Source organism: Trichosurus vulpecula, chromosome 8, assembly GCF_011100635.1.
Source record: "Trichosurus vulpecula isolate mTriVul1 chromosome 8, mTriVul1.pri, whole genome shotgun sequence".
NCBI classification, from domain to species: Eukaryota; Metazoa; Chordata; class Mammalia; order Diprotodontia; family Phalangeridae; genus Trichosurus; species Trichosurus vulpecula.
This window is the reverse complement of record NC_050580.1, coordinates 202,165,225-202,188,643: the sequence shown is the minus strand read 5'-3', so window position 1 is coordinate 202,188,643 and position 23,419 is coordinate 202,165,225. Positions and strand designations below refer to the sequence as shown.

At 38.8% G+C, this 23,419-nt stretch overlaps 1 protein-coding gene across 1 annotated transcript in view; it reads left to right on the top strand.

Annotated features, from left to right (window-relative positions):
* The first annotated feature begins 1,202 nt into the window (after positions 1–1,202).
* The window catches only part of NPAS3 (neuronal PAS domain protein 3), a 1,100,928-nt gene continuing 1,078,711 nt past the window's right edge, over positions 1,203–23,419 (top strand). Inside the window, exon 1 of the mRNA XM_036769637.1 lies at positions 1,203–1,360. Coding sequence (XP_036625532.1) covers positions 1,203–1,360 — 158 coding nt within the window. The remainder of the gene's footprint in view (positions 1,361–23,419) is intronic.

Here is a 23,419-nt window from a genome sequence, read left to right as displayed (position 1 = left end):
AGTATCTCTGTGGCATCCTACGACTGCTTCTTTTCCCTTTACGCGCTAGCCACCCCACCACCCCCAAACCAGATGGGGACAAGAACCACGGAAAAACCGAGATTTATGCACGTGCTATTGTCCTCTTGTTTCTCGGGTGGTATAAATGTGCCGAGTTCACTTAAGTTCTGGCTGTGAATATCCTATTTAATCAGCAGAAATGGATGTATATTAAAGAGTGTAGTTGGGGTAAAGGAGGCATCGGGGTACATGCAGCGCCCCATTCCTTTACATACACACTACGCACCTCACAAGTTTGACTAGCAGTAACATTGCTGCACACTAGGAGGGGAGAAGAGCCAGTTCTTATAGTGGGAACAAACTCTACCACTGCACAAAAGCGGCTCCTTTTAAAATTTCCCCCTTTGCAAACCAGTAAGTTATTGAGAACTTGAGCTACGCGAACCTTCTGATTTCCACTGCTCTTCTTGCGACGGAAAGGGGACGGCGAAGAGGACCCAGGGGGACCGAGAGGGTGGGCTTTATGCACACAGACTATAGTCCAGGTTGTCTTCTTCGGCGACAACGTTTCTAGATTACTGTTATTTCTGTGGAGAGAGGAGGAGAGAGACCTTCCTAAGACTTGCACTTTTGGTTTTCGCGCGTGTGTTTGTCTGTGAGTGAAAAGAGGGGGGCGGGAAAGAAAAGGCAACCTCGTTGCCCATCATTCCCTTGCACCGTCCAAGTCATTGCAAACCCTCTCTGTACATCCTTCCCACCACCACCACCTACCCCGCCCCCCCGCCCCCCCTCCTGCTCTCAGCTGGGATCTGGCGTTAGAGCAATAGCTTCTGGTAGCAATACCACTAGAAAGAGGGGGGGAAGAACCAACCTTCCCCCTTTTCCCTCCTCCCCCCACCCCGCAAAAAAAAAAAACACCCTGACACGTTTCCCTGTTTGCAAATCTTCAGGATCCCCTCCCGCCCCCCCCCCCCCCCATTCCTAACCTCCTTCTCCCAGCACCCTCCACCCTACTAGCTCAGATCAAAGCGTCTCTCTCCCTCTAGTCGCTCACAGTGGCCGCCGCTCACTAATGGGATTGCAGGCTGGTGCCTGGCTCCGCTGCTGCTGCTGCTGCCGCTGCTGCCGCCGCCGCCGCCGGAGGGAGAGTCGCTGTCAGCTTTCGCCTAGACTCGCCGCGCCCGGGTGCTGAAGCCGCGGGGATGATCAGAATCTTCCCGGATTTCAGCGTGCAGGTGACGGCCGCAGCAGCCGGCGGGGCAGCTGCTGGGGTACCGGCCGGGGCAGGCATGGGAAGAGCTACCACGGCAGCCAACGGCAACCCGCAAAATGTCCAGGGCATCACTTCCTACCAACAGCGGTGAGTAGTCAGGACGAGAGGGCTGGGATTTTATTTTTTCAAGGTTGGGGAGTGGGAGGGTGGGCGACGTCTCTAATATTCACTTGCTTCTGTTTTGTTTGCTTTAACATAAATGCATATCTACATACATCAACGAGCTCCTCGCTATATATACATATTTCTTAATATAAGAAAACGAGTGTGTGTGTGTGTGTGGGGGGGGTAGAATTCAGATTAAAAAGAACTCCAGTGCATCGTAGAAGTAAAATGGTCCACATACTCTTTTACCACCAGACCGCTTAGTCCTCTTTTCCCCCTGCAAAGTAGTCGACTCTCAGTTAAGTACTAGATCCGGTTCCAGGTGCTTGGCAAAGTTTGGGATCCCATTCCCTTCCAGCGGAATTTCTCAATGTCAATGCCTGGGACAGATCCCGCTCTAAGTGGCAGCCAGGGGTATAATTGATCACGGTAGACTGATTGATAATTTGTTTTCAAACAGAATAGGAACGATTTTCACGTGTAGTTGCCGACTTGCAATTCTACATAATAGTGTTATCATGTCACCTGTTACTACGGGGAAATACAGCATGAAATCCGAGTCTACTGTGCACTGTGAAGTATTCATCTTAAACGCATTATAATGCAAATGTGTAAGATGCACAGACAGGGAGTTAGGAAGCAAATCTTCCCAAGTTAGAATAAGTAGTAAGTGAAAATGCAGTTCAAAGCCATTCTTAGTTTGATTTTGCCTTAAACCGTTATAGATTTTTGCCACAAACATGTCTCAAAAATCATTTAACATTCAGTTCACCTTAGAAAGAAAGAAAAAAGAAACCCACCAACTGGCCCAGAACACTAAAGTTTTCTTTAAAAAGAATTTAGGTGGTCCAAGGCTTTAATGAAACTGTAATCCACAAAAGTGCAGCTGAGAAAACTAATAATCTAGAATGAAATTAAAACATTCCATGGGGGTGGCAGAATGCTGTTTTGTGCCATTGAGATGAAAGAAGGGGGAAAAAGTTAAACTAAATATTTGTATTCCCACAATTGCATAGATATGGGACAAAAAAATCCAATGACATGTAGCTTTAAATGCATGCATATCACATAAATCAAAGAACAGCTTTTTTAAAAAACATTATACTTTAAACTTCATTGGCTTGAGAACTTTAGTTGAACCAACACAATCTGAACCAAAAGGTAAAGATAATCAATCTATCATTCTCCTTTATTTTCTATTTCCTACCCAATAGTAGTGAATGGACTAGATCAGGCTTGAGAGTAAGGTAAATTGAGTATTTTCCAAGTTGATGTTCACTATCTCAAGTATCCTGCAGAAGACTTTTATATATACTTTGCTTATTGCAAAATAAGTTCAAAAAGACATTCTTGGAAATAACTCAAAAGGATGCTTGGTTACTTTTTCTAACCAAGGGGACTTTGGATTCAAATTTTTTCAGTCTTGTTTCACTCCAGCGAACACCCGAACATTTAATACAAAAGATCTGGGAAGCTTTCAAATATAAAGGACCAGAAAAGAGTTGGGTTAGTGGTTTTCCTTTTCATGGTCCCTGTATGATTTTTTTGTCACATATAAAACATTTAAATGACAATAGGAACTGGCGGTCACTCTAACTAGGAAGTACAGGCAACAGTCACAATAGTTTGGTTTGTGAAGTGGGGAAGTCAAGGGTCAGAAATGTCAGATTGTCTTTTAGACAAATGAAAAGAGTCTCTGGAGAGATTAAGCAAGCCAGTAATGTATCAACTGGGCAGCAAAGTGCATATTCAGTGCTTTAGTTTGATTTCAATAGTTTGGTGTTATCATTTGCTTTCAAAATCACTACAGAAATATAGTCACGCAAGAACAAAATTCTGGGTTAATTATGAACCTAGCTAGTGCCCTTCCACCTGTTGAGGTGTATTAAAGTTGTTGATTAGACCCCTGGAAAATGCTTGAAATTGTGACTTAAGACAAATGGTCCATCAAACTCCCAAATCCCATTTACAGTTTACAGATTAAGGTTTTATCACACACACACACACACACACACACACACACACACACACACACACCCCTGAACACCTCTTCTGCTCAGAATATACTTAACTATTACCCTTTTGGGGGGACATTATTACATTATTGCTGTGGAACACCACCGTATCTTTGAAATCTGTAGCTGCCTTGGTTACCTTCTTTCTATTTCTGGCCAAGCAGGGATGACACCTGTTACTTTTCATAGTTTTATTTAATTTAAGGAAGGGAATTAGAGTTTCTATGAAACAAATAGATTATATAATGTGCTTTTGCATGTAAAGGGGGAAAAACACCTCCTCTGCACTCTGTTATTTCATCTGGAACGCAAACAAGCAAAGGTTCAAGCTACAGAATCCAGAGAAGTGTAAAAGTCTGTCCTACTTTGTGAGCAGGGTTCTCACAGGATTAATCTTTATATTAGTCTTTCGGTGTGTGGAGGGAGCTTATGTGTACACAAATTCATGGTGATATTTTATTTAACTAAAATGGTTGAGTATTGAGACAACATAATTTTGGAAAGGGCAGGGAGGAGGAAAGTTGCCTACAGGGGCTTGCAGAGCCCAGATGAAAATTCAAGTAAGCAGAAGCCTCTCCTTGCATTGTCATCTTTGGTGAGAAAAGCCTCTTTTGTAGGGCTAATGTACTTACTGCCAAACTTCCTAATTGCCATTTTTTTTTTTTACCGCCCTGCTGGCCCATTAACTCCAATGTTCTTTTAGTTTCAAAGTTACTCTCCATCCCATCCTACCTGTAGATTTTCCTCCTGAAGAAAATCTTGCAAGTGTCATGGTGTCTTGGTACCCTATTGAAATCTCTCCCTTCGCAAGCCCAAGAGTATAACTGACTCTTTCTTAGATTTAACATAAATTTTTAAAAATCTTAGTAAAGGGACGATAATTTCAGATGTTTCTTTTCCCTCCCTCTCAGTCCTCTCTCCCTAAAGGGTGAGTGTTACTCAAACCTCATTTTGTATGTATGGTGCCATATGACAGCTGTACCCCCTGTGCAACAAGCTGCGTATATAGTGTCCCAGTTCCTTCTTCCCCCTCAGTTCACAGAGGTGTTTGCATGTGAGGTAACTCAGATGTACTCTGGTTTCACAAACAGAAACTTGCCCTTCCAGGCTAAGTACTAACGCACACAATCCAGAGGAACACATGGGCTTTGGCATATGCCATTCCCTTATTCTGACGGAGCACCTTCTTGCAAAGTGCATCTACACTGTATGTATAAAAGTATCCGAACCCAGACTGGAAGTAGCTGGTTCACTTTGCTTAGATATGTGCAACCATACATTATTTTCTCAGCCTTCGAATGCACACTTGGAGCATGTGTCTCCCATCTCCTTTCTTTCTCCGTTGTTGCCTATGAGTGTCTCTCTCTCTCTGTCTCTCTCTCTCTCTTCCCCCCTCCCCTGAATCTGACACTCCAGAGAAGGGAAGTGTGTGAAACTGCAACTGAGCGGCGTTGTTGCGCCGGCAGCGGAGCTTCCCCGTCCCCTAACACATGAGAGAGAAAGAGAGCAGAGAGTCAGCGGCGCTGGGGGGAAAGCAGCTGGAAAATGCCCAGAAATACTTTCACAGCGGTCAAGCCAGAAAACCCCTGACTCTGTCCTCTCCATCCCCTCCCCCAGCTTTCTCCACGCCTCCCTCTCCACCCCCCCCCCTCGCCTCCGGCCTAGGCCCCAGCTGCACCCCGCCGGTGGCGTGTGTGTCACACCTGCTGCCAAACCAAGGGTGTGTGTGCGTGTGTGTCTGTGTGTGAGTGTGTGAGAGGGGGCGATGTCCAGGGCCAGGCTGCCCGCGGGTGCTGTGCGCCTGCCTCCCCCTGCTGCTGCTGCCTCCGCCGCTGCCGCCTCCTCCTCCTACTCTTCCTCCTCCTCCTCCTCCTCCTCCTCCTCCTCCGCCTCCTCCTCTTCCACCACCACCACCAACACCGCCGCCGCCGCCGCCGCCGCTGCCGCCGCCGCCGGTCGCCTGTCTCTGCGCTGGGCATGTCTCGGGAGCCGGAGCTACCCGGGTTCTCTGCGCTCTGCGGCGCATGGACGGCGGCGGCGCTAAGCGAGGAGGCAGCAACCTGTGCCGGGGGGCACTTGCACCTCGAGGGGACCTCCGGCCGCCCGCAATGCTCTGGCCTCACTACTTTTCCGTAGCCTTCCTGTCTTACCACCATCGCTGCCGCCGCCTCTGCTGCTGAGACACACACACACACACACACACACACGCACGCACACACATACTTACACACATACACCCACCCTCACACACACCCCCAAATCAGGAGGGGGGGAAGAGAGAGGAAAAAAAAAGTAAGAGAGGAAAAAAAAATCAGGAAGATGGCGCCCACCAAGCCAAGCTTTCAGCAGGATCCTTCCAGACGAGAACGGTAACACTTTTCTGTTTATTGAACCTGCTGCTGTTGCTGCTGCTGGTGGTGCTTCTGCTGCGGAGGCGGCCCCAACTGCTGCTGGTGCTGCTGCTGGTGTCGCTGGTGTTGCTGCTGGGGCGGGCTCCTTTCGCTTTGCAGCTCCCCTCCTTGGGCCGGGAGCTCCTGGGGAGGATGTCTCCAAGCTTGCGGATAACCCGCTAGCTCGTGGGGCCAGTTAGCTCGAGCTCCCCCCCAGCAAACTGCCCCCCCCCCCCATCTTGTATACCGGGGCTGCGGCAGCGTGTGGTGCAGCGGCAAGTAGCAGTAGTGGTGGTGGCAGCGGCAGCAGCAGCGGCGGCAGCGGAAGCAGCAGCAGCGGCGGCAGCAGCAGCAGCGGCAGCGGCAGCGGGCGGCGGCGGCGGCAGCAGCAGCGGCAGCAGCAGCAGCAGCAGCAAGTAGCTTAGCAGTCGCACCTCCCCGGCTCAGCGAATAGAGTGTCATGCTGAGGGAAGAAAAAAAAAAAAAAGAAAAGGGAAAGCGGGGGGGGGGGGAGTCTATGAGTGAGCAGCCGTAGGGGATGGGGGAGAACCTGGGGGATCCCCGGGGCCGCCGCCTCGGGTCCCTTGGCAGCTGCTCTCTAGGAAGGGAGTGGGGTTGGTGAGGGAGGAGGGAAAGCAGAGAGGAGGAGTACAAATGGGGGGCGGGGGAATGAGAAAGCTTGCACCAGGCCCGTAATGTCTTGCTAAGGGGCCGTCTCTGTTGTGCCGTTCAAGTGCAGCTAGGCCAAGCTGAAGGAGATTGAGAGCTGCTCTGCTTAGCACAACAAACTGCATCCTTAAAACGACAACAACAACAAACAACAAAATGAAGTTGTGGGTTTCTTCGTCCTACTCGCCACTCCCACTCTCTGCTCTCCTCTTCTCGGTATCAATCCCCCAACAAAACAAATAAAGCAAAAACAAAACACCAAACCACAAAACACCTCAGGCAACAGTTGGAGCATAAATCTCCTCTAGCCCCTTCCATCACCTCCCCCGTCCCACTTTAGTTACTGTTTGGGGAGTCTGTGTTTCAAAAAGTTTCTGCTGAGAATTCTATATCCAGGCACGGGGCTCAGCCTGTGTATGTGAAGCTAGCTAAACTGGAGCATCAAAAGGGAAAGGAGTTTGTATTCGAAATATAGGGAACTATCCAAGTTAATATTATTGTTAGACTTCAGAACGACTAAACTCCTATCTCTCCAGTGGTTTTTCACTTCTGCGGTCTATCCAGACTACTTTGTTTGGAATCCCATTTATTATTAATTGGTCCCATTAATGTCATTAATTGCATATAGCAGATTGGGTTAAGCAAAGTGAGTCTCTCTCACCCTGCGTTGGAGGAAATGCTTAGTGGGAAGCTATTTTGAAGTTCATCTGATACCACCCTTTTATTTCAAGGGAAAACAGAAATGCAGTCAGACATATACCCCGATACAGACCAAGAGTAGATTGATTGCTTTCCTCAGGATTAATTACAAGTGAAGTCAGAGAGGGAAGTGCCAGGAAATCCTGTGGTTAATTGTAAAATTTAATTATCAGGGGACAGTTTTTATTTTTTGGCCACACGTTATCTAACGTGTAAGTTTTCAACAAAAGTTAACAGGGAGACTTTTAAACGCTTTAAAGAGCTTTTATGGCATTATTACATTCTTAAACTTGTCTTATTTCATATCAAGGAGTATCTTTTTTTTAAGTCTTAATATAGATAGATGTTTATAACTTCAGAAGTAGATGGGTAGTCAGTTGACCACTTCGGTACCACTGAAGAGGGCAGTGAAAAAGTTATTCTTGGTTGTATCTGTGTGTGTGTGTGTATATATATATATATATATACATATATATATATATATATATATATATACACACATGTGTATGTGTATAAATATATATACACACACACATATTTCCTATTTCAGTGTTTGCATGTTGCATGATCTGTGCAATTGTTCTATTTAAATATCACTGATCATCAGGTAACTCGAGTGTCTTGGTTTGAAATTTTCACTTCATAAGAAACTCTAAAGGTTTTATCATTTAGAAACCATATAATCAAATTTAGTTGTTTTTAAATGTGAGTTCATCATATTATTTGATTAGCATGATTATATCAGTGTAATGAAACTTTTGAGAGAACAAAAAACAGTTTGGAGACTAGTGTCCCTTCCTTCTTTCCTTCCTTCCTTCCTTCATTCCTTCCTTCCTTCCTGCCTGCCTTCCTGTCTTCCTTCCTTCCTTCCTTCCTTCCTTCCTTCCTTCTTTCCTTCCTTCTTTTTAAACCCAGTGTTGTGTTTAGTAGTGAGTATATTTGCTGGGACAGCTCCAGTAATCTCTCCAGCAGAAGCATATTTGTGTGCCATTTTGGGAATTTCTCTGAGATAGGAATCTTGAAGATAGAATTAATTTCTAGGGGAAACTTCATAGCCTGTGCATGAGTGCTTTCTTTATCACCTGTCTCCATTTGGCATTCGAAGAAGGTAAATCAAAGTGCGCGATTTGTTATTCTGCTCCACTTGAGAGCTGAACTAAATAACACTTGGTCTGAAATTCTGATTGAAGTTGTAGGAGGATATACTGTATTTAATTTAATGCCCTTTAATAGCATCTTCTTGTTCAGCTCTGATGCTGTCATTTTAAAGGTTGGATCAGAGTAGGCTTACCCTGTGGGGAGTGGGAGGAGTAATAAAGGGGAAAAGGAAAGGGTGATGTTAAGGAAAGGAAGGAAGGAGTTGTAAACTACACTCTTAAAACGGTAATAACTACAAACTTGGCCTGTTCTATCCAAACAGTTGTGTGCCCTAAGGGCTCTCTTTGTGATCAGGGTTTAAAAGGTTCCTAACACTTTAAGCATAAACATTGCATGTGTCAGTTGATTTGATTTTTGTATCAAGAAATGAGATGTCAGATGGTTTGTAAAGGAGCAACTTGCTCTTTGTAGTTATTTGCTCCAGCAGAGTACTCTCCTCTCAACATTTATGCCCATCTTCTTCTTGAAACTTTAATAATATTTTCAGGACAACTGTTGCATACAAGTGTGTTTTTAAAAAGAGTATTTCTTATGTGACATTTTTAAGGTTGTGTTTTGCTCTGTGAGCAAAAAATGACCCCAAATTAGTGATTTCATAAGAGTTGCTGCTTTAGCGAACATTTATTACTGTTCAAATAAACTAAAAATTAGAAGCCTGTGGAGGAAAAAGTGTTTTTAAAATCACGTTTCTTTTTTTTTTTTGACTGGAAGGTATTAATGCACTACAAAAGAATTCTCATATATTGATAATGAGTCAAAATTTGGATTAAAATGTTTTCCCTTGCCATTGCCCTTGGTTGAGTCCAAGTGTAGTTTAATTTTTTTTTTCTTGAGCATTCATATTACCTATGTAGATCCTGAAAGAACAATTTAAGAAATTATGTTTAAACTCAGATGGATTTCTTTAAAACTTCGGTAGGCTGCAGATTAGATAACCCTAGCCTAGGCATTTTTTTCATTTTGTGGATATATAACCAAGAAAATTAGAGAGACAGAAGTGTCATACAGGTTATATGCCTGTGCTAGTTTGCAAAGCGTATCATAGTATCATAGCACTATTGGTTTAAAGTAAAGGGGAAAAAAACCCTCTTTTGGGAAGGGTATTTCTACAGCATAAGCTTAAACACAGCAGTGATAAATGATGATATGCATTGTCTAACACTTGCTTTTATATAAATAGCTCCACAAGATTGCTTAAATGATAATCGAAAATATGAAATAGGGTGGCCTTCATATCACAAGGCCAAGGGTCTACAAATGGAAAAAACTGAAATAATGAAATATTTCCAAGGCAACAGACTGTCAACAAGAACTGTAATGCATGAGCATATCATGGAGCTACCAGAGAGGATATTAGATCTTATGGCTTTAGAGCCAGAAGTTATAATGACCTTTATTAAATAGCACCCTCCCACATTACAACATCCTTTCTGATTTCTGATTTATGGATTTCTAGTCATAGAGCTATACAAAATTTGAAATATGTCAGCCTCTAGTTTTGATTTGTTATTAAAAACAACCCTAGAATTGACATTAGTTGGGATTTATATTTGATTAAGGTTTGGTAAAGATGAAATGTATATGGGGACTTTTTCAATGCCTAATGGGATCCCAATTTACTTTGGATATTTAAAATACAACTTTTTGTTTCTTATTAAGTTATGTGAAGTTAATGTCTCTTTCAGGAACAAATACTGTGAGAAATATGTCGCACAGTAAATATGTCCTAAGAAATGGAACAATTTGGTATTTTAGGGGTATTAATTTTGAGTTTCTCCTCCATTGTGCTACATTAATTTTAACACAGTGTCACAATGGTAGCACCCAGTAGTGGAGCTATTTTTAAGAGAATGTCAGAATTTCCATTAACCCCTTGACTCTTTCTCTCTGCCTCAGTTTTTAGCCTGTGATCCACTGGAGATTTCAAATCACATTGGCTTGAAACTGGACTTTAGGAATGCCAGTCTTATGGAAATTTTGTTTCCCTTGCTAGGCACCTCATATTCTTTAAACAAAAAACCAAACCTAATATTTTTTGCATATTCAGATAGTCTAGTTTTTTTTTAATTAAAATCTTTGCCCCCAAATCTATAGATGTTTACCTTTTGAGATAGAGGATGGGAAAATGGTCCAATTTTTTTTTCAAAATCACTCGATAACATGTTATATGACAGGTCTCCCCACAATGTATTTTATAATAGCATTAAATATTCAACTCTTAATTTTCCTCTTATTTTCCTAAAGTTCTTGTGAGCCTCTTCCCTCTGCAGAGTTCTGCTGGATTCACCTATGAGAATATAACAACTATTACCCTCTGTTAGCACAGCATAAGAACTAGTTGAAAGGTAGAACATGTAGTGAGTTCACTGGTTGGGAGCCTATGCAACAGCAACTAACCACTTTGACTGATTGTATTGATTTTGTATTGACTAAACTGACAAGCCATTTGTTTAGGTGTTGTGTAGACATATCTTTAATTGCTTCAGGTTGAATCTGGCTGAAACTTAGTTGAAAAATTTATTATGTTGGGAAAAGATGAAACAGTTTTGTTATAAGCCCACTCTTTAAATTTAAATGTTATAAAAGTTTAACAAAATGGAATTTCAGATTTATTGCTTCAAATAAGTTATACATGTTTGATAAAAATATTTAGAATTTGGGAGGAAACATGTTAATGTCTGCTTTTCATTTAATGCCAATTTTGTGTTTTCATAATAGTGAATCTTTTTCTTCATTGGACAGCATAATAAACCAACTGTAACTGAATGTTATTTTTTACTGCACCAAGCCCCATTAGTGTGAATAGGATGTTTGGACTATTAAGTTTGATAGAACCATACATAGTTAGAATAATCTGTAGTAATATTAGCAAGACTACAGTGCATAAACAGGATATAGCTTGGTAAGAGTAAAGTGATTGCTTGTACATCCAAAATACCTATAGTACTGAGAATACCAAACCCTCCTTATATAGTTTTGTGTGGCTAGATTTGCATGGTGGGAAAAGTTCTATCTAATTAAGGGGGATATTTGTGGCCTTAATTTTAAAACTATGAAGAGCAAGAAAAGGATTCATTATTTCACACGGTGTCCATTTCATAGATTCCTAGTATTCATTCATTCACCAGAATTTATTGGGCATAGTATTATGATGGTTCTTAGTGTATGCTCAGTGTTTGTTCCATCCCATGAAAATATCTACCTTGAATGCAAGTTGTATTAGTAGATCCTGTGGACATCCCTCTCTTTCTATAAGACTGTATAATAAAATAATTAGAGCGCAAGACTGGCAGTCAGGATTATTACATTCTGAGATTGGTTTCTTATGCCATTAGTCAATGTGATCTAGGAGTGGGTCAGTTGATTTGTAAAACACTTAAGTTAAAATTTGTTAACAAAGTGGCTTGAGATGCTTTGGTAGAATTAAGAAGAAAAGATTCTATGTATCTATAAGCAAAATAATAGACAATAGAAAAGATTTTTTGTGATAGGATCACCTTATAAAAATAAGTAGTATATGCGGATGTAGAAAGTTACCCCAATGTAGCATCTAGAGTCTGACCTTAGTTGTCTCAAGCCAGGGATTTTTGAAGGAAAGGTGCAGAACCTTCTAAGACAGAGACTCCTAATACCATAAATAATGGTCTAGGTCTGCCATACATTCGTCCTGGGAGGGCATTCAGGATATCAGGTAATCTCTTTTGATGCATGAAAGTAATAGTTTACAAAATCATAGAGTGAATCAACAGTGTGAATCAATGTCGAGCCAGAGATAGGCTAGTTTTTTTTCTTTGTTTTGGTGGCACTGCTTCATCATTTACTATTAATTTTCTTGCTTTGGTAGTTTTGAGTCAGATGCCTGGGGCGCGTGTCTTGACCAGCATCTATCCAAGGTATTTCCATATAGCTGTATTTGCACACAGAGTAGCAGAACCAACACATACTCAATTTAGTAGATCCATTAATCATGCCTATTTCCGTGACTTTGTGATCAATTTGACTACTGTGTATACTACTGGTGCTATAAGTTAGGGGCTCATAAGTTTGTCTGAAAGTTATGGTTAGAATAATTTGCCACTGGCAAACAGAAACAGCATCAAAGGGAACTATATAGAGATCATTTAGATTGGGGAAACAACTATGCATTTCTGGACATAATTTTAAATATAATAATTTGGAATATCAGTTATAGGAGTTCACACTATTAGTAAACTATACTCATCATTACATAAAAAAATGAGCCAATTAAAAGTTATAAACAATGACCTCCTTGATTTCCTCTCCCTTCACCCCTAGGCCCATTGAGAGACTATGGATGCTGAAAACTTTTGTCTCTGCCTGACTTCTTTGTCATGTATCAACTTTTTGACCAACTAAGTTTGGTCAGACATGGCGCAAGATTTCTAAGGTGTGATTTAGCAGAACTATATTTCAGGAAACTTTTTAATATCTGATTGTATCTCTGTTCACTGAAGAATGAAGAGTAAACTTGTCACTGTTGAAGGCATGCTTCATTTGCATTTGTATTTTTCAGATGCAGTATTGTCAATTTTTATTTCCTTGACAAAGCAAAAGTTTTAAAAAGTTGTCTTTTTTAAAAAAGGGGCACAAGGGATAGATAAATACTTTAGCACCTGAAAGTTCTAAGTTTTTGTTGGTATGTCTTAAGGTAATAATCACATTTAAACTAAGAAAACCAGACTTTTGTATGTGGAATCTTAGAAGGCCCTGGGCTTCATATATTCATAAAGCTTTACTGGGGTTCTTTATCACCCATATCATGAAGGACTCCAGTAAAGTATTAAGGAATGGGAGGGAGACACCCTAAAAGAGTGAGCAAGAGGCATGAGTAAAAGAGGGGTGGCAGTAGTTAATTATCATCAGTCTTTTCATGCAGAATGAAAGTGATCTGACTTTGGTACCTAGTTTAAATACAACTAAAACTCAGGAAACAATCACTTATTTTAAAAAGTAGTTTACCATCCTTACTAGTAATTTTAGTAGAGAGTAGTAGATAGTAGTTTACTATCCATAAGTCTAGATTATTGAAAATACCTCAGCTTTTTTTTTTTTTGGATGATGGGAGCTTTACCTCATAAGGGGCATGACGTGTACTCAGGTTTGTGCTAACAAGAAAATTGTCATGTACACTTGTTGTAACAGCAATGGCATATGAAGGGATTTCTTTTTAAAACAGTAAATCCAGTAATAATGTACCAAAGAAATCTCTGAATCTCATTTCCTAAAGTAATGTTTAAGACTTTTCTAATCTCCATCTAGATATCTTGATTTGTTCATTAGAATTGCACAGAATTTATTTGATGAGGTCAATTGCCAAGAATGAATATTTGACAGAACATACCTATTTGGTCTTTAGGACATGAAGGACTCAACAAATAATATGACCCATAATTAATATGTATTGCACTGATTAAGGGAGAAACATTTTGTACATAAAACTGCTTTCCTGTGACTGTGTCAAGATAGGATACGCATGCAACTTTTGCATGTGGTTTCTCTAATTTAGATACATGCCTGTATACCATACATACAGTATTGTTGATGTTTACTTAAAATGAGAAAGGATGTTACAACAATAACTTCAGCATGCTGTAAATGTCTTATTTTAGATAAAGTTAAATTTAAATATGTGCAGTGGAATGGTGCCTTTTTTGTTTTACTAATGCTGTTAGGAAAAAGTAGGCTCATCATTTTTTTTGCACATTTTTATTGTTCTGTGTAAATGTAATTTGTTAATCCTGTGAAATTTGTCATAGATAAATTTGCTTGGATTATCTTGTCACCACCGTATCTGCATTCTTTTGTTCATTGCTTATTCATAATTTAACAGTCTGGCAGCGAGCCTTTTTGGGATGCTCACAAAAGATATATGACCTCTACCAGCTGCTACTATAACCTGCAGAATGCACAGCAAGACATTAGAAACGTGAGGATTCCTCTACTGATGAAAGTGCTCTTCATTTAAACAGTCTGTTCGTAAGAATCTCAGGAATCTCTGCGAGTAGCACTTTTGATTTTTTTCCCTGCCTTGCAAAATTAGTGCTAACAGTTCATTTGGTGTGAATTTTTCAGATGGGCCAAAGGAACTTAAATTCCTTTTTAATATGACATTTTCCCCTGGTAACTGCATACTTTAAAATACATTACTATTTGGGGTTGAAAGTTGACCAGCGGGGTGATTTTATGGCAAGGATAAGAAAGAAAAGTGAGGCTGTCAGGTAAACAATATCAGCTCCTGATTTACAGGAAATCTCACTCATTTAACCCTGCTCTAACCCAAGAACTTTACAGTTTGTACTATGTAAATACTTAGCATTATATAGTACAGGGAAGACATTAAATAGAATGTTACTTGAAGTGTAACAACATTTTAGATTTTCATTATTTTCCTGACTTAGTTTAGCATATAAATTTATTCCCATTTTACTTTACTCTTTTTTTCTTTCTTCAGATCTGCAGATCAGCCTTTGAGTAATGGCTAGTTTTTTACCTCTCTTTCATGCAGGCATATGATTATAGTTGAAAATAATTCATTGCTAATCCATGCAGTATTGGTTCATCTCCATCACTGTTTTGTGATTAGAGCCTGAGGCAGCTGCATAGTTTTCTACCCTGATTTTCTTTTACTGCAACCCTTGTTTTAATATAGCTCAATAGCCACCGCACTCTCCTACCCATCCTTTTCCATTCCTCATCGATTGCAGGAGATTAATATTTATTTGAAGCTATTTTTCAAGGGTTTGTGAAAAATATATTCATTTCCTACAGTGAATCTTCAGATACAGTGAGAGAAATAAGGCTCAGGTATGTAACCCATCTGATGAAGTTAACTGTTGCTTTTACATTCTTGGTCCCTTGCTGTGACCATCTTTCCGCATAAAGCAAGAAGTTAAGACCCTTTTAAAAACATGCACATTGCTTTTCTTTTAAAAAAATACTTTTAAAACTAGGACAGGGCAATGATAATACTTAGAATTCAATGCCATTTTTCCAGTAGTTCCAGAGTGACAGAAACTCCTTATGGTTTCACATATCATCTAAATAGGTACTTTACCTAGTATAATCCTCATAACACATTGGTAGGCCTGTATTGGATACTTCCTGATCATGTCCCTTATCTGTTATTTTTCCTAACAGCAAATATTGCCAATTTTACCAGAAGGTCATCTAAAAGATTTTTTAAAGACTTTGTTTCAGTTCTCAGTAGTCCTGTGTTCCTTTTAATAATTACTTTCATCTCATTGTAGCTGTGTGTTTGAAAGTGTAGGTCAATGAGGATGATTGCATTCAGAATTTCATGATCTGTGTAGTGGAACAAATTGAAAGCAAAGCCTGTATCAATCACTGTGAAGGGAGGGTTAATTGTTACTGCTTCTCAAGCCTCTGGACAGATAAACCAGTAATGAAATACTTATTGCTCTGATATGTGAATGCTAAAAGACGAAACAATGGAAACAGAAGCAGCCTTCAAAGATAACACAAAAAAGGGAAAGAAAAAGAGTAAACTCCACTAAAGTAAGATACCATATATGATCTGCATTAATTCTTTTCAAAGTTATATTGTTTTCAGCTACAGCTTTCATTTGGTGGCTCTTTAGGGGAGGGGTGGGTGTCAGATTGCTACAGCCAAGTAAGAATGTGAATGGAAAACTCTTCTTAGGGGAAAAATTTAGTGTGTGTGCTTGATGCTAATTTTGGACCTCAGTAAAGAGTAACATTTTATTTGTCACTGAATGGTGGCTTTTGTTTGCTTGATGATACCTTTAAAAAAAAACATAAATTTTTACCTCAGGCATGTATTAAAACCTTTGTGTATTGTAGTCTTTGAAGGGATTTGGAGACTTTGGGGCCATTTCAGACAAAAGTAAAAAAATATATATATATAAATAGTAAGAAAAGATTTAGTGTAGCAAAAAAAATTATGAGATTACAGTAAATACATTTAACCATTTCTTCAATAGGAACTTAACATTTACACATCTGTTAGTTACTTATATGTTGAAATATATGCAAAAATATTTAGCCAAATTGAAGTCTTAGGCCCATGACAATCATCTCAACACAGTGGGTAGTTCTGAAAATTAATGAGAATGATAATACTGTAAAGACTGTTCCAGAGTTTGCCCAAATTCATTATCTAAGACTCTTGTTAAGAACATCTCAAAGAATTTTAACCAGGAAAATATATTAATGGTTCAAAAGCATTTTCAAAACCCTGATTTATAAAAGTATAATGGAATTATATATGCAAGAATTAGAGTTCTCAACACAAATAGCACAGGACATTATGAAGGCATATTTTCCAAAAACCTTGCATTATGGGTTCATCCATAGTTTTGAACCTAATTTATTATTTCTTTTTGTATGTGTGGGAGGAAAAATTGAATATAATTAAATTTTTTAAAGTAACATTGAGTCTTTATGAAAAGAGAGAGGTCTATACCTGCGAAAGAGGTTAAGTAAAAATAATATTTTAATAATCATTTAAAGTTTGATGTAAATATCTGTTGGACAATCATCGGAAAAGAGCTGTCCCACATCTTGAGATTTTTCTTCAGAATGTTAAGAATTTCCTGTGGCCTGTTTCCTGACAGGATTGGTGCAGCTGTGTATCATATGAAATAAAAGAACTGAGCACTGTCCCTGTTATAAAGAGGTCCTGTACTTCAGGAAACATGGGTGTTGATTCAGGGTATTTTTAAAACAACTGTAATATTAATTAAATCCCATGTTTTCAACATTTCTGGAACAGAATATTCAAAATGCCTTTTCAGTATGCAACTGAGTCTTAATTTTGAAATAATTTGACAACAAATGTTGGTCGTAGGCCATTGTCATAGTTGGATTAACACACATATATAATTTGTCATGACATACATTATGAAATGCTTGGGCTGTCAATAGTCAGGCATAAAAGTAGGAAGAGTTTTCATATTTTTTTTCATTTGATACTTTAATAGATCCAACATTTTATCTGTGTGGGTACTCCCTCAGATGATAGAGATCATGACCCATCTGTGGCTTTTCAACTGATCTATATCCTTCAGTAAATCTTCTGGGGCGGGGTGTTCATCCAGCTTTCTGGGTGCCTCCTTATCTAGTTCTTTGGATAATAGATGGATTAGATGGGGAATAGAACTGGTCTCTCTCTCTGACTACATGACTGGCCCAACTTCTCCATCCATGTATTTTCCACTCTTCCACTGTGATAATATCATTTGTGTCAACTCGCTTACATCATTCTTGGTTGGTAACATGCTGCCCTTGTAATCAGGTTGATTTAGGCAGCCCACCATTGCCTTTCCATTGCCCTTGGATGAGCTTTAACTTTAATTCCCAGTCTCTGAAAAGTTAAAGTTTTTTTTTTTATCACCCAATAATAAATACTATTTCAGCCTACATAACAGCATTTGGCGGATTTTTTCCTTTCTTTTCTCTCTCTTTTAATTTTTTTAGGATTAGTCATTCCAGATTTCAAAATGGATTACGTTATTTACTTACATTAGGAAAATCTTATTGGTTGTAGAAACCACACTGCTTATTACATCTTCCAATACCTTCAGTAAGATTCATTTTAACTTATTAAGAATTTATTATGTTCAAGGCATTGCACTTTTAGCTTTATAAGAAGGTATACCTTAAACAAGTCTCTTCCCAAGTTAAGACCTCAGCTACCTAATCTGTAAAATGATATTTTCATTTTGTGTAGCCCCCCTGTGACTGTCTGTATATCTAAGTATCATTGCTTTATCTTACATGTAAACACTATCTCCCTCATTAGAATATAAGCTTCTTGAGGGGTGGGGACTGTTTCACTTTTTTTAATTCCCAGAACCTAACCTGGAACTTGGTAGTTACTTAATAAATGCTTCTTTATTGATTGATTGATTCTGTGATTTAGGCTTTGTGACCCAAGGATTCTATTGATGTGTTGGTTTTTCTTTCTTTAACCAAGTGATTTTAACATTCACAAATATTCTTTAGTTATGAAAATGTATAAAGTAGATTAAGGTTTCTTACATTAAATGTGATAAATATCATGCTGGTTTTGTTCAATAAAGATAGGACATTTAGTTATGTTTCTTTTATGAAAATCTCATTGAAATGAAACTTCTTATTTCAGGAATGTCCTGAGGGATCTTAAAATGAAAGCAGTAGTGGGTATTAAGTTATTTTTTAAAGTGACATACTATACATGTGACTCAACATAACACTAAATAAAAACTATTCACAGTGTTATAGATAAACAAATTTGCTGGTTGAATTCAACTGAGGCAGTAATGAAATTCTGGAAATGTCTTACAACCAGGAGCAACACCACAAAGTAGGAAGTTAACAAAGTCAGATTTGATGGATAGACAAGAGCTCAGGGGACTAATCTGAAAATTTCATGTGTTCCTAAAGCATTTGCACTGGAGGAAATTTCCATGGTGAGATGTTATCTAAACTATAGAATTTTTTTTTTTTTACTTTTTCAACAGGACTTTTTTTTAAAATTATTTCCTCTTACCACTCTGAAGTTTCAAAGATATACCAATTATTTTGGGGTCTATTTTTCAACAGAATTTTAAAAATAGTTTTTTTCCTCTTACTACTGCAAAGGTTCAAAATTTGTGGTTTAAAAAATTGAATAAGAAAATAATCACTATTATTAGGACCAGTGCATTAAATAAGATCTTTTTAAGTTGTTTACAATTCAGCCAGCATTTATTAAGTACCTGCTGAGTTCTGGGCAATTCGATAGGTGCTTAGTTCCTATCTTTAAGGAGGAAACAATGTGCACATGCTAATTTAAATATAAAACACACAAAAAAATCTATTTGGGGTAAGGACATGGTCTACTGTGAATGGCAATTTGTTACCAACACAATGAGCGTTCCAGAAGTCACATTAGAATGGTAGGCTAGAGTGAGATAGAGACACGGAAAGAATGGGGCTGACATGGATGGATATGGAAGAGGCCAGGGAAAGAAGATTAACTAGGTGGCCTGCAAAACAGTATCATAGAAATTCCAAGTTGAGCCATAAAGCAATAGATAATGTGGCCCTTTGCAGTAGCAATGACAATTTTTTTTTAAAAAAATCCATCACTAAATAAGAAGTAGAATGAGAACAAAAGTATATACAAAGTGATGGGGCATTTGATGAATATAGTTCTGCTTGCCAGTCAAGGCAGGGGTTGCTAGAATCATGGGGACATTTGATCTACTTACCCTCCAATCCTCAACCATGTTAGCTCTGCGCCCCCTCAGATGTTGAGTAGTTCATGTCCCCCGTTGTACGAGGCTTAGGAGAGATGCTAATTCTGGACTGGTGAGGTATGTGAGCAGAGGATGGAATGACAAGGCAGAGTCATCCACTCAACGGTCTAATTTGGGGATGAATATAGTATAGAGGAGAGTCGTTTCATTTAAATCCTGGCTGTCCTGCATCCTAAATTTGTGACCTTGGGCAAGTGACTTAAATATGTGGGCCTTTGGTTCCTCATACAAAATGTGAAGGGTAGATGAAATGATATCTAAGGCCCTTCTATCTCTAAATCAATGATCCTATGGCCTTAAAAAAAGCCATCACACAAGCAACATATTTATATTTTTGTTGAAATAACTATGCCAACTCTTATACTTTTCTGCAATTTCTCTAGACTGACAACTATAGATTCCATCCTCAGTCCACTGTTTATTCATGTTTATTTGAACATTATTTATCTTTTTCCAAAAGACCTTCCAACTTTTTTTTTCTTGAAGAGTTAAAAGTTGTGCAAATCTCCTAGATATCCCAGATATTAAGTTCTTATCAGAGATGTTTGATTTCAAGATTTCTTCTCTAACTCAAAAAACTGTCTCAAAAAAATTAAATTCATTTTTCCCATTTTTGTAACTGTGGCATTCAAAGAAGCAAAATTATATCATACAAAAGAGATATTAGCAATTTAACTCTACTCTTGTCTATTGTCTTCTCCCCTTACCCCAATTAAAATTCTCATTACCTTAATGTGGAGAGTATGAGCTAAGTATCATGAGATAATCTGTTTAGGTCAATTCAAAGGAATATGTGAATGGTGGTCACTTAAAAAAACAGCGTATTAAATGAAATTTATCTTTAATGGAATGTGTTGGGGAGATATTTTTACATAGTGATGCTTTTCTATTGTGTCTTTTTTCTCTTCTTTTAGCTTCCCCCTGTACATGGAAGGGAGATAGGCAAGCTACAATAGCTAGGAAGGTTACTGAATAAGAGTCAGTGACTTGGCTTCCCAGTTTTGAATAGCTAATCTTCAGTATGGACATTGTTTCATATTTCCTATTTTAATTCCACACTACAGTTTCAAGAATATAAATGAAGGTAAAACTGTAAATTGTCATCTAGAATCTCACTGCCAGATTTCCCATGGCAAATATGGGAAATGTCTATTCTGTCTATTCAATATCCTCTTACCAAGGCCATCACAGCTCTATTCATATCTGGAAATTAGCAATATAGGCTACTTATGTAATCAAGGTGAGGAGTAATTGTCAACAAAGTTGAGAGAGAAAACTTGAAATACTAGTTTTAAGATTAAGGAAGACATTATGTTGGGCTATGGTGGGTTTTAGCTATATAATTTTAGGTATATAAATTGTGTTGAACCCAACTTAATTGGATCTGATGGAACACTTTAGATCAGGTTGGTTCAGGACTTACCCATAGTATTTCTGTCTTTTGTGTACAGCATGATGGTGTAGTTATAGAATGTGACTCAAAGCCAGGATTGCTTCTGACACGTACTAGCTGTGTGACCTTGGACAAGTCACTTAACCTCTAGGCAACACTCTAAATACTTAAGCTGCCGAACTTGCCTTGGAGAAGGACTTTTCTTACCCTATGTCAATGAAATCACAACTCTAGTTCTTATCCCTATCCCCATGGGCCAGGCACTGGGGTTATAAAGAGAAAGGTGAGCCAATTTCTTTTTCTCAAGTAGGTTACATTCTATCAAGGAAGAAAAGTGGTACACAAGAGATACAAAATAAATGCAAGGCAATGTTAGAGAGGAGTCACTAAATGCCTCAAGTCGGAAGTGGCAATGGAGTTGAGTTTTGAGGGAATCTAAGGATTCTCAGGGGCAGAGGGAAGGAGAGAGTTCATTTTCAGCGTGAAGGATGGCATATACAAATGTTCAGAGACAGGCGACAGAGTGTTTTGTAGATTGAACAGTAAGAAGGCCAGTTTGGTTGTACTACAGAGTATGTGAAAAGGAATCTATAATAAGCCAGGAATCAATATTGGTAGGACTTCAAAAGGCATAGGGGTTTGAGACTAAGTCTATTTAGGCCACAGGGAATGGCATGAGCTAAAATTCAGAAATGGAAAAGTCCAAAGTATGCATAGGGGTCAGAAAGTTGTACAAATTGGCTAAAATATAGAATAGAGTGCGTGGAGCAGGATATATAATGGAAGATCATTTTTACCATCATTCTATATTCTTATCTTACTTGCATAGTATTTTCACTGGTTCCATATTCATCATTTTAATGATAAAGCACAACTTTTGTAAATATTTTATAGGAGGTCATATGCTTATTGAAAGCAAAGTAAAATGAACTACTTAAAAGTCTCATTTTTTCCTGCTTATTTTGTGGTGGACCAAGACTTCCTGCCAAACATCAGCCTGCTTCTTGATTAATTTTGGATTGGCCAGAACCATTCACAAAATTCCAGAATCCTAGAATTTCAGAGTTCAAAGAGATTATCGAAGCCACCTAGTACAACCCATACACAAAAAGTAATCTCCACCATAACAAACCTGGTAGTGATTGGTCCTCTGCTTGAGGACCTCCAAGCAGGTAGGGTCTGCCACCTCTCAAGACAATCCAATCCATTTTTGGAATGCTCTAATTGTTACGAAGATTTTCCTGACAATTAACCTAAGTGTGCCACTTTGCACCTGCCACCCATTGCTCCTGCTTCTTCCATCTGGTCTAAATTGAATAATTCTAGTCTGACATGATAACTTCAGATGCTTGAAGGCAGATGTCATGTCTCTTCTGAGTCTTCTTATCTCTAAGCTAAACATTCCTAGCTCTTCAGCTGATCTACTGATACCATGGACTCAAAGTCCTTCACCATTTTTAGCTATCATTTTTTTTAACACTCTCCAGTTTTTCAATGGCATTTTAAACCATGGTACCCAGAAAGGAACTCCAGGTGAAGTCTAACAAAGGCAGAATGTAGTAGACTTATTACATTCCTATTCCTGAAAGCTATGACCCTCAATGCAGTCTAAGATAGAATTAGTTTTGCTACCACATTTCATTATTTACTCATACTGAGCTGTTAGATCACTAATACTTTACGATATTTTTGTTAATTGTTAATTTGTGTATAATAATTGCTGGCTCTCCATGCCTTTTCCATATTATACTTGTGAAGTTGATTTTTTGGTACCCAAGTAGAAGACTTTGCATTTTTCCCTTTTGAATTCCATTATATTAGAGTTAACCCAATGCTCTATCCTATCAAGGTCATTTGTGGATGTTGATAACACATCCAGTGTGTTAGCTACCCCTCCCATCTTTGAGTCATCAAGAAATGAGTATATAATTTGTGTCTTTGTCTAAGTTATTGATAAAAGTGTTAAGCAGCACAGGGTCAAGCATCACTCCCTGGTGTACTCCTCCTGCTATATTGACACTGAACTATTGATAGCTGTTCTTTGACAGCTCTTCTGGTCTGTCTGTCTAATCTTTTCTGAATCCATCTAATTGTGTTATCATCTAATCCATACCTTTCTGTCCTCTCCATAAGAACAGTATTAGATATTTTATCAAAGGATTTGTTAAAATCTAAGCAAATTATATCTGTAGCACTGTCCTCATCTACCAGTTGATTAATCCAGTCCAAAAAATTATTTGTCAGTATGATATCAGTCAATCAATAAACATTTACAAAGTGCCTGATTTGTGGTAGATACTGTGCTAAGTGCTGGGGATACAGAAGGACAACCCCAGCCCCCAAGGTATGTTCTTGGTGAAGCTACACTGTCCCTTTGTAATCATTTCTTCTCTTTCAGGACATTCATCAACCATTTCTTTAATCATTCATTCTAG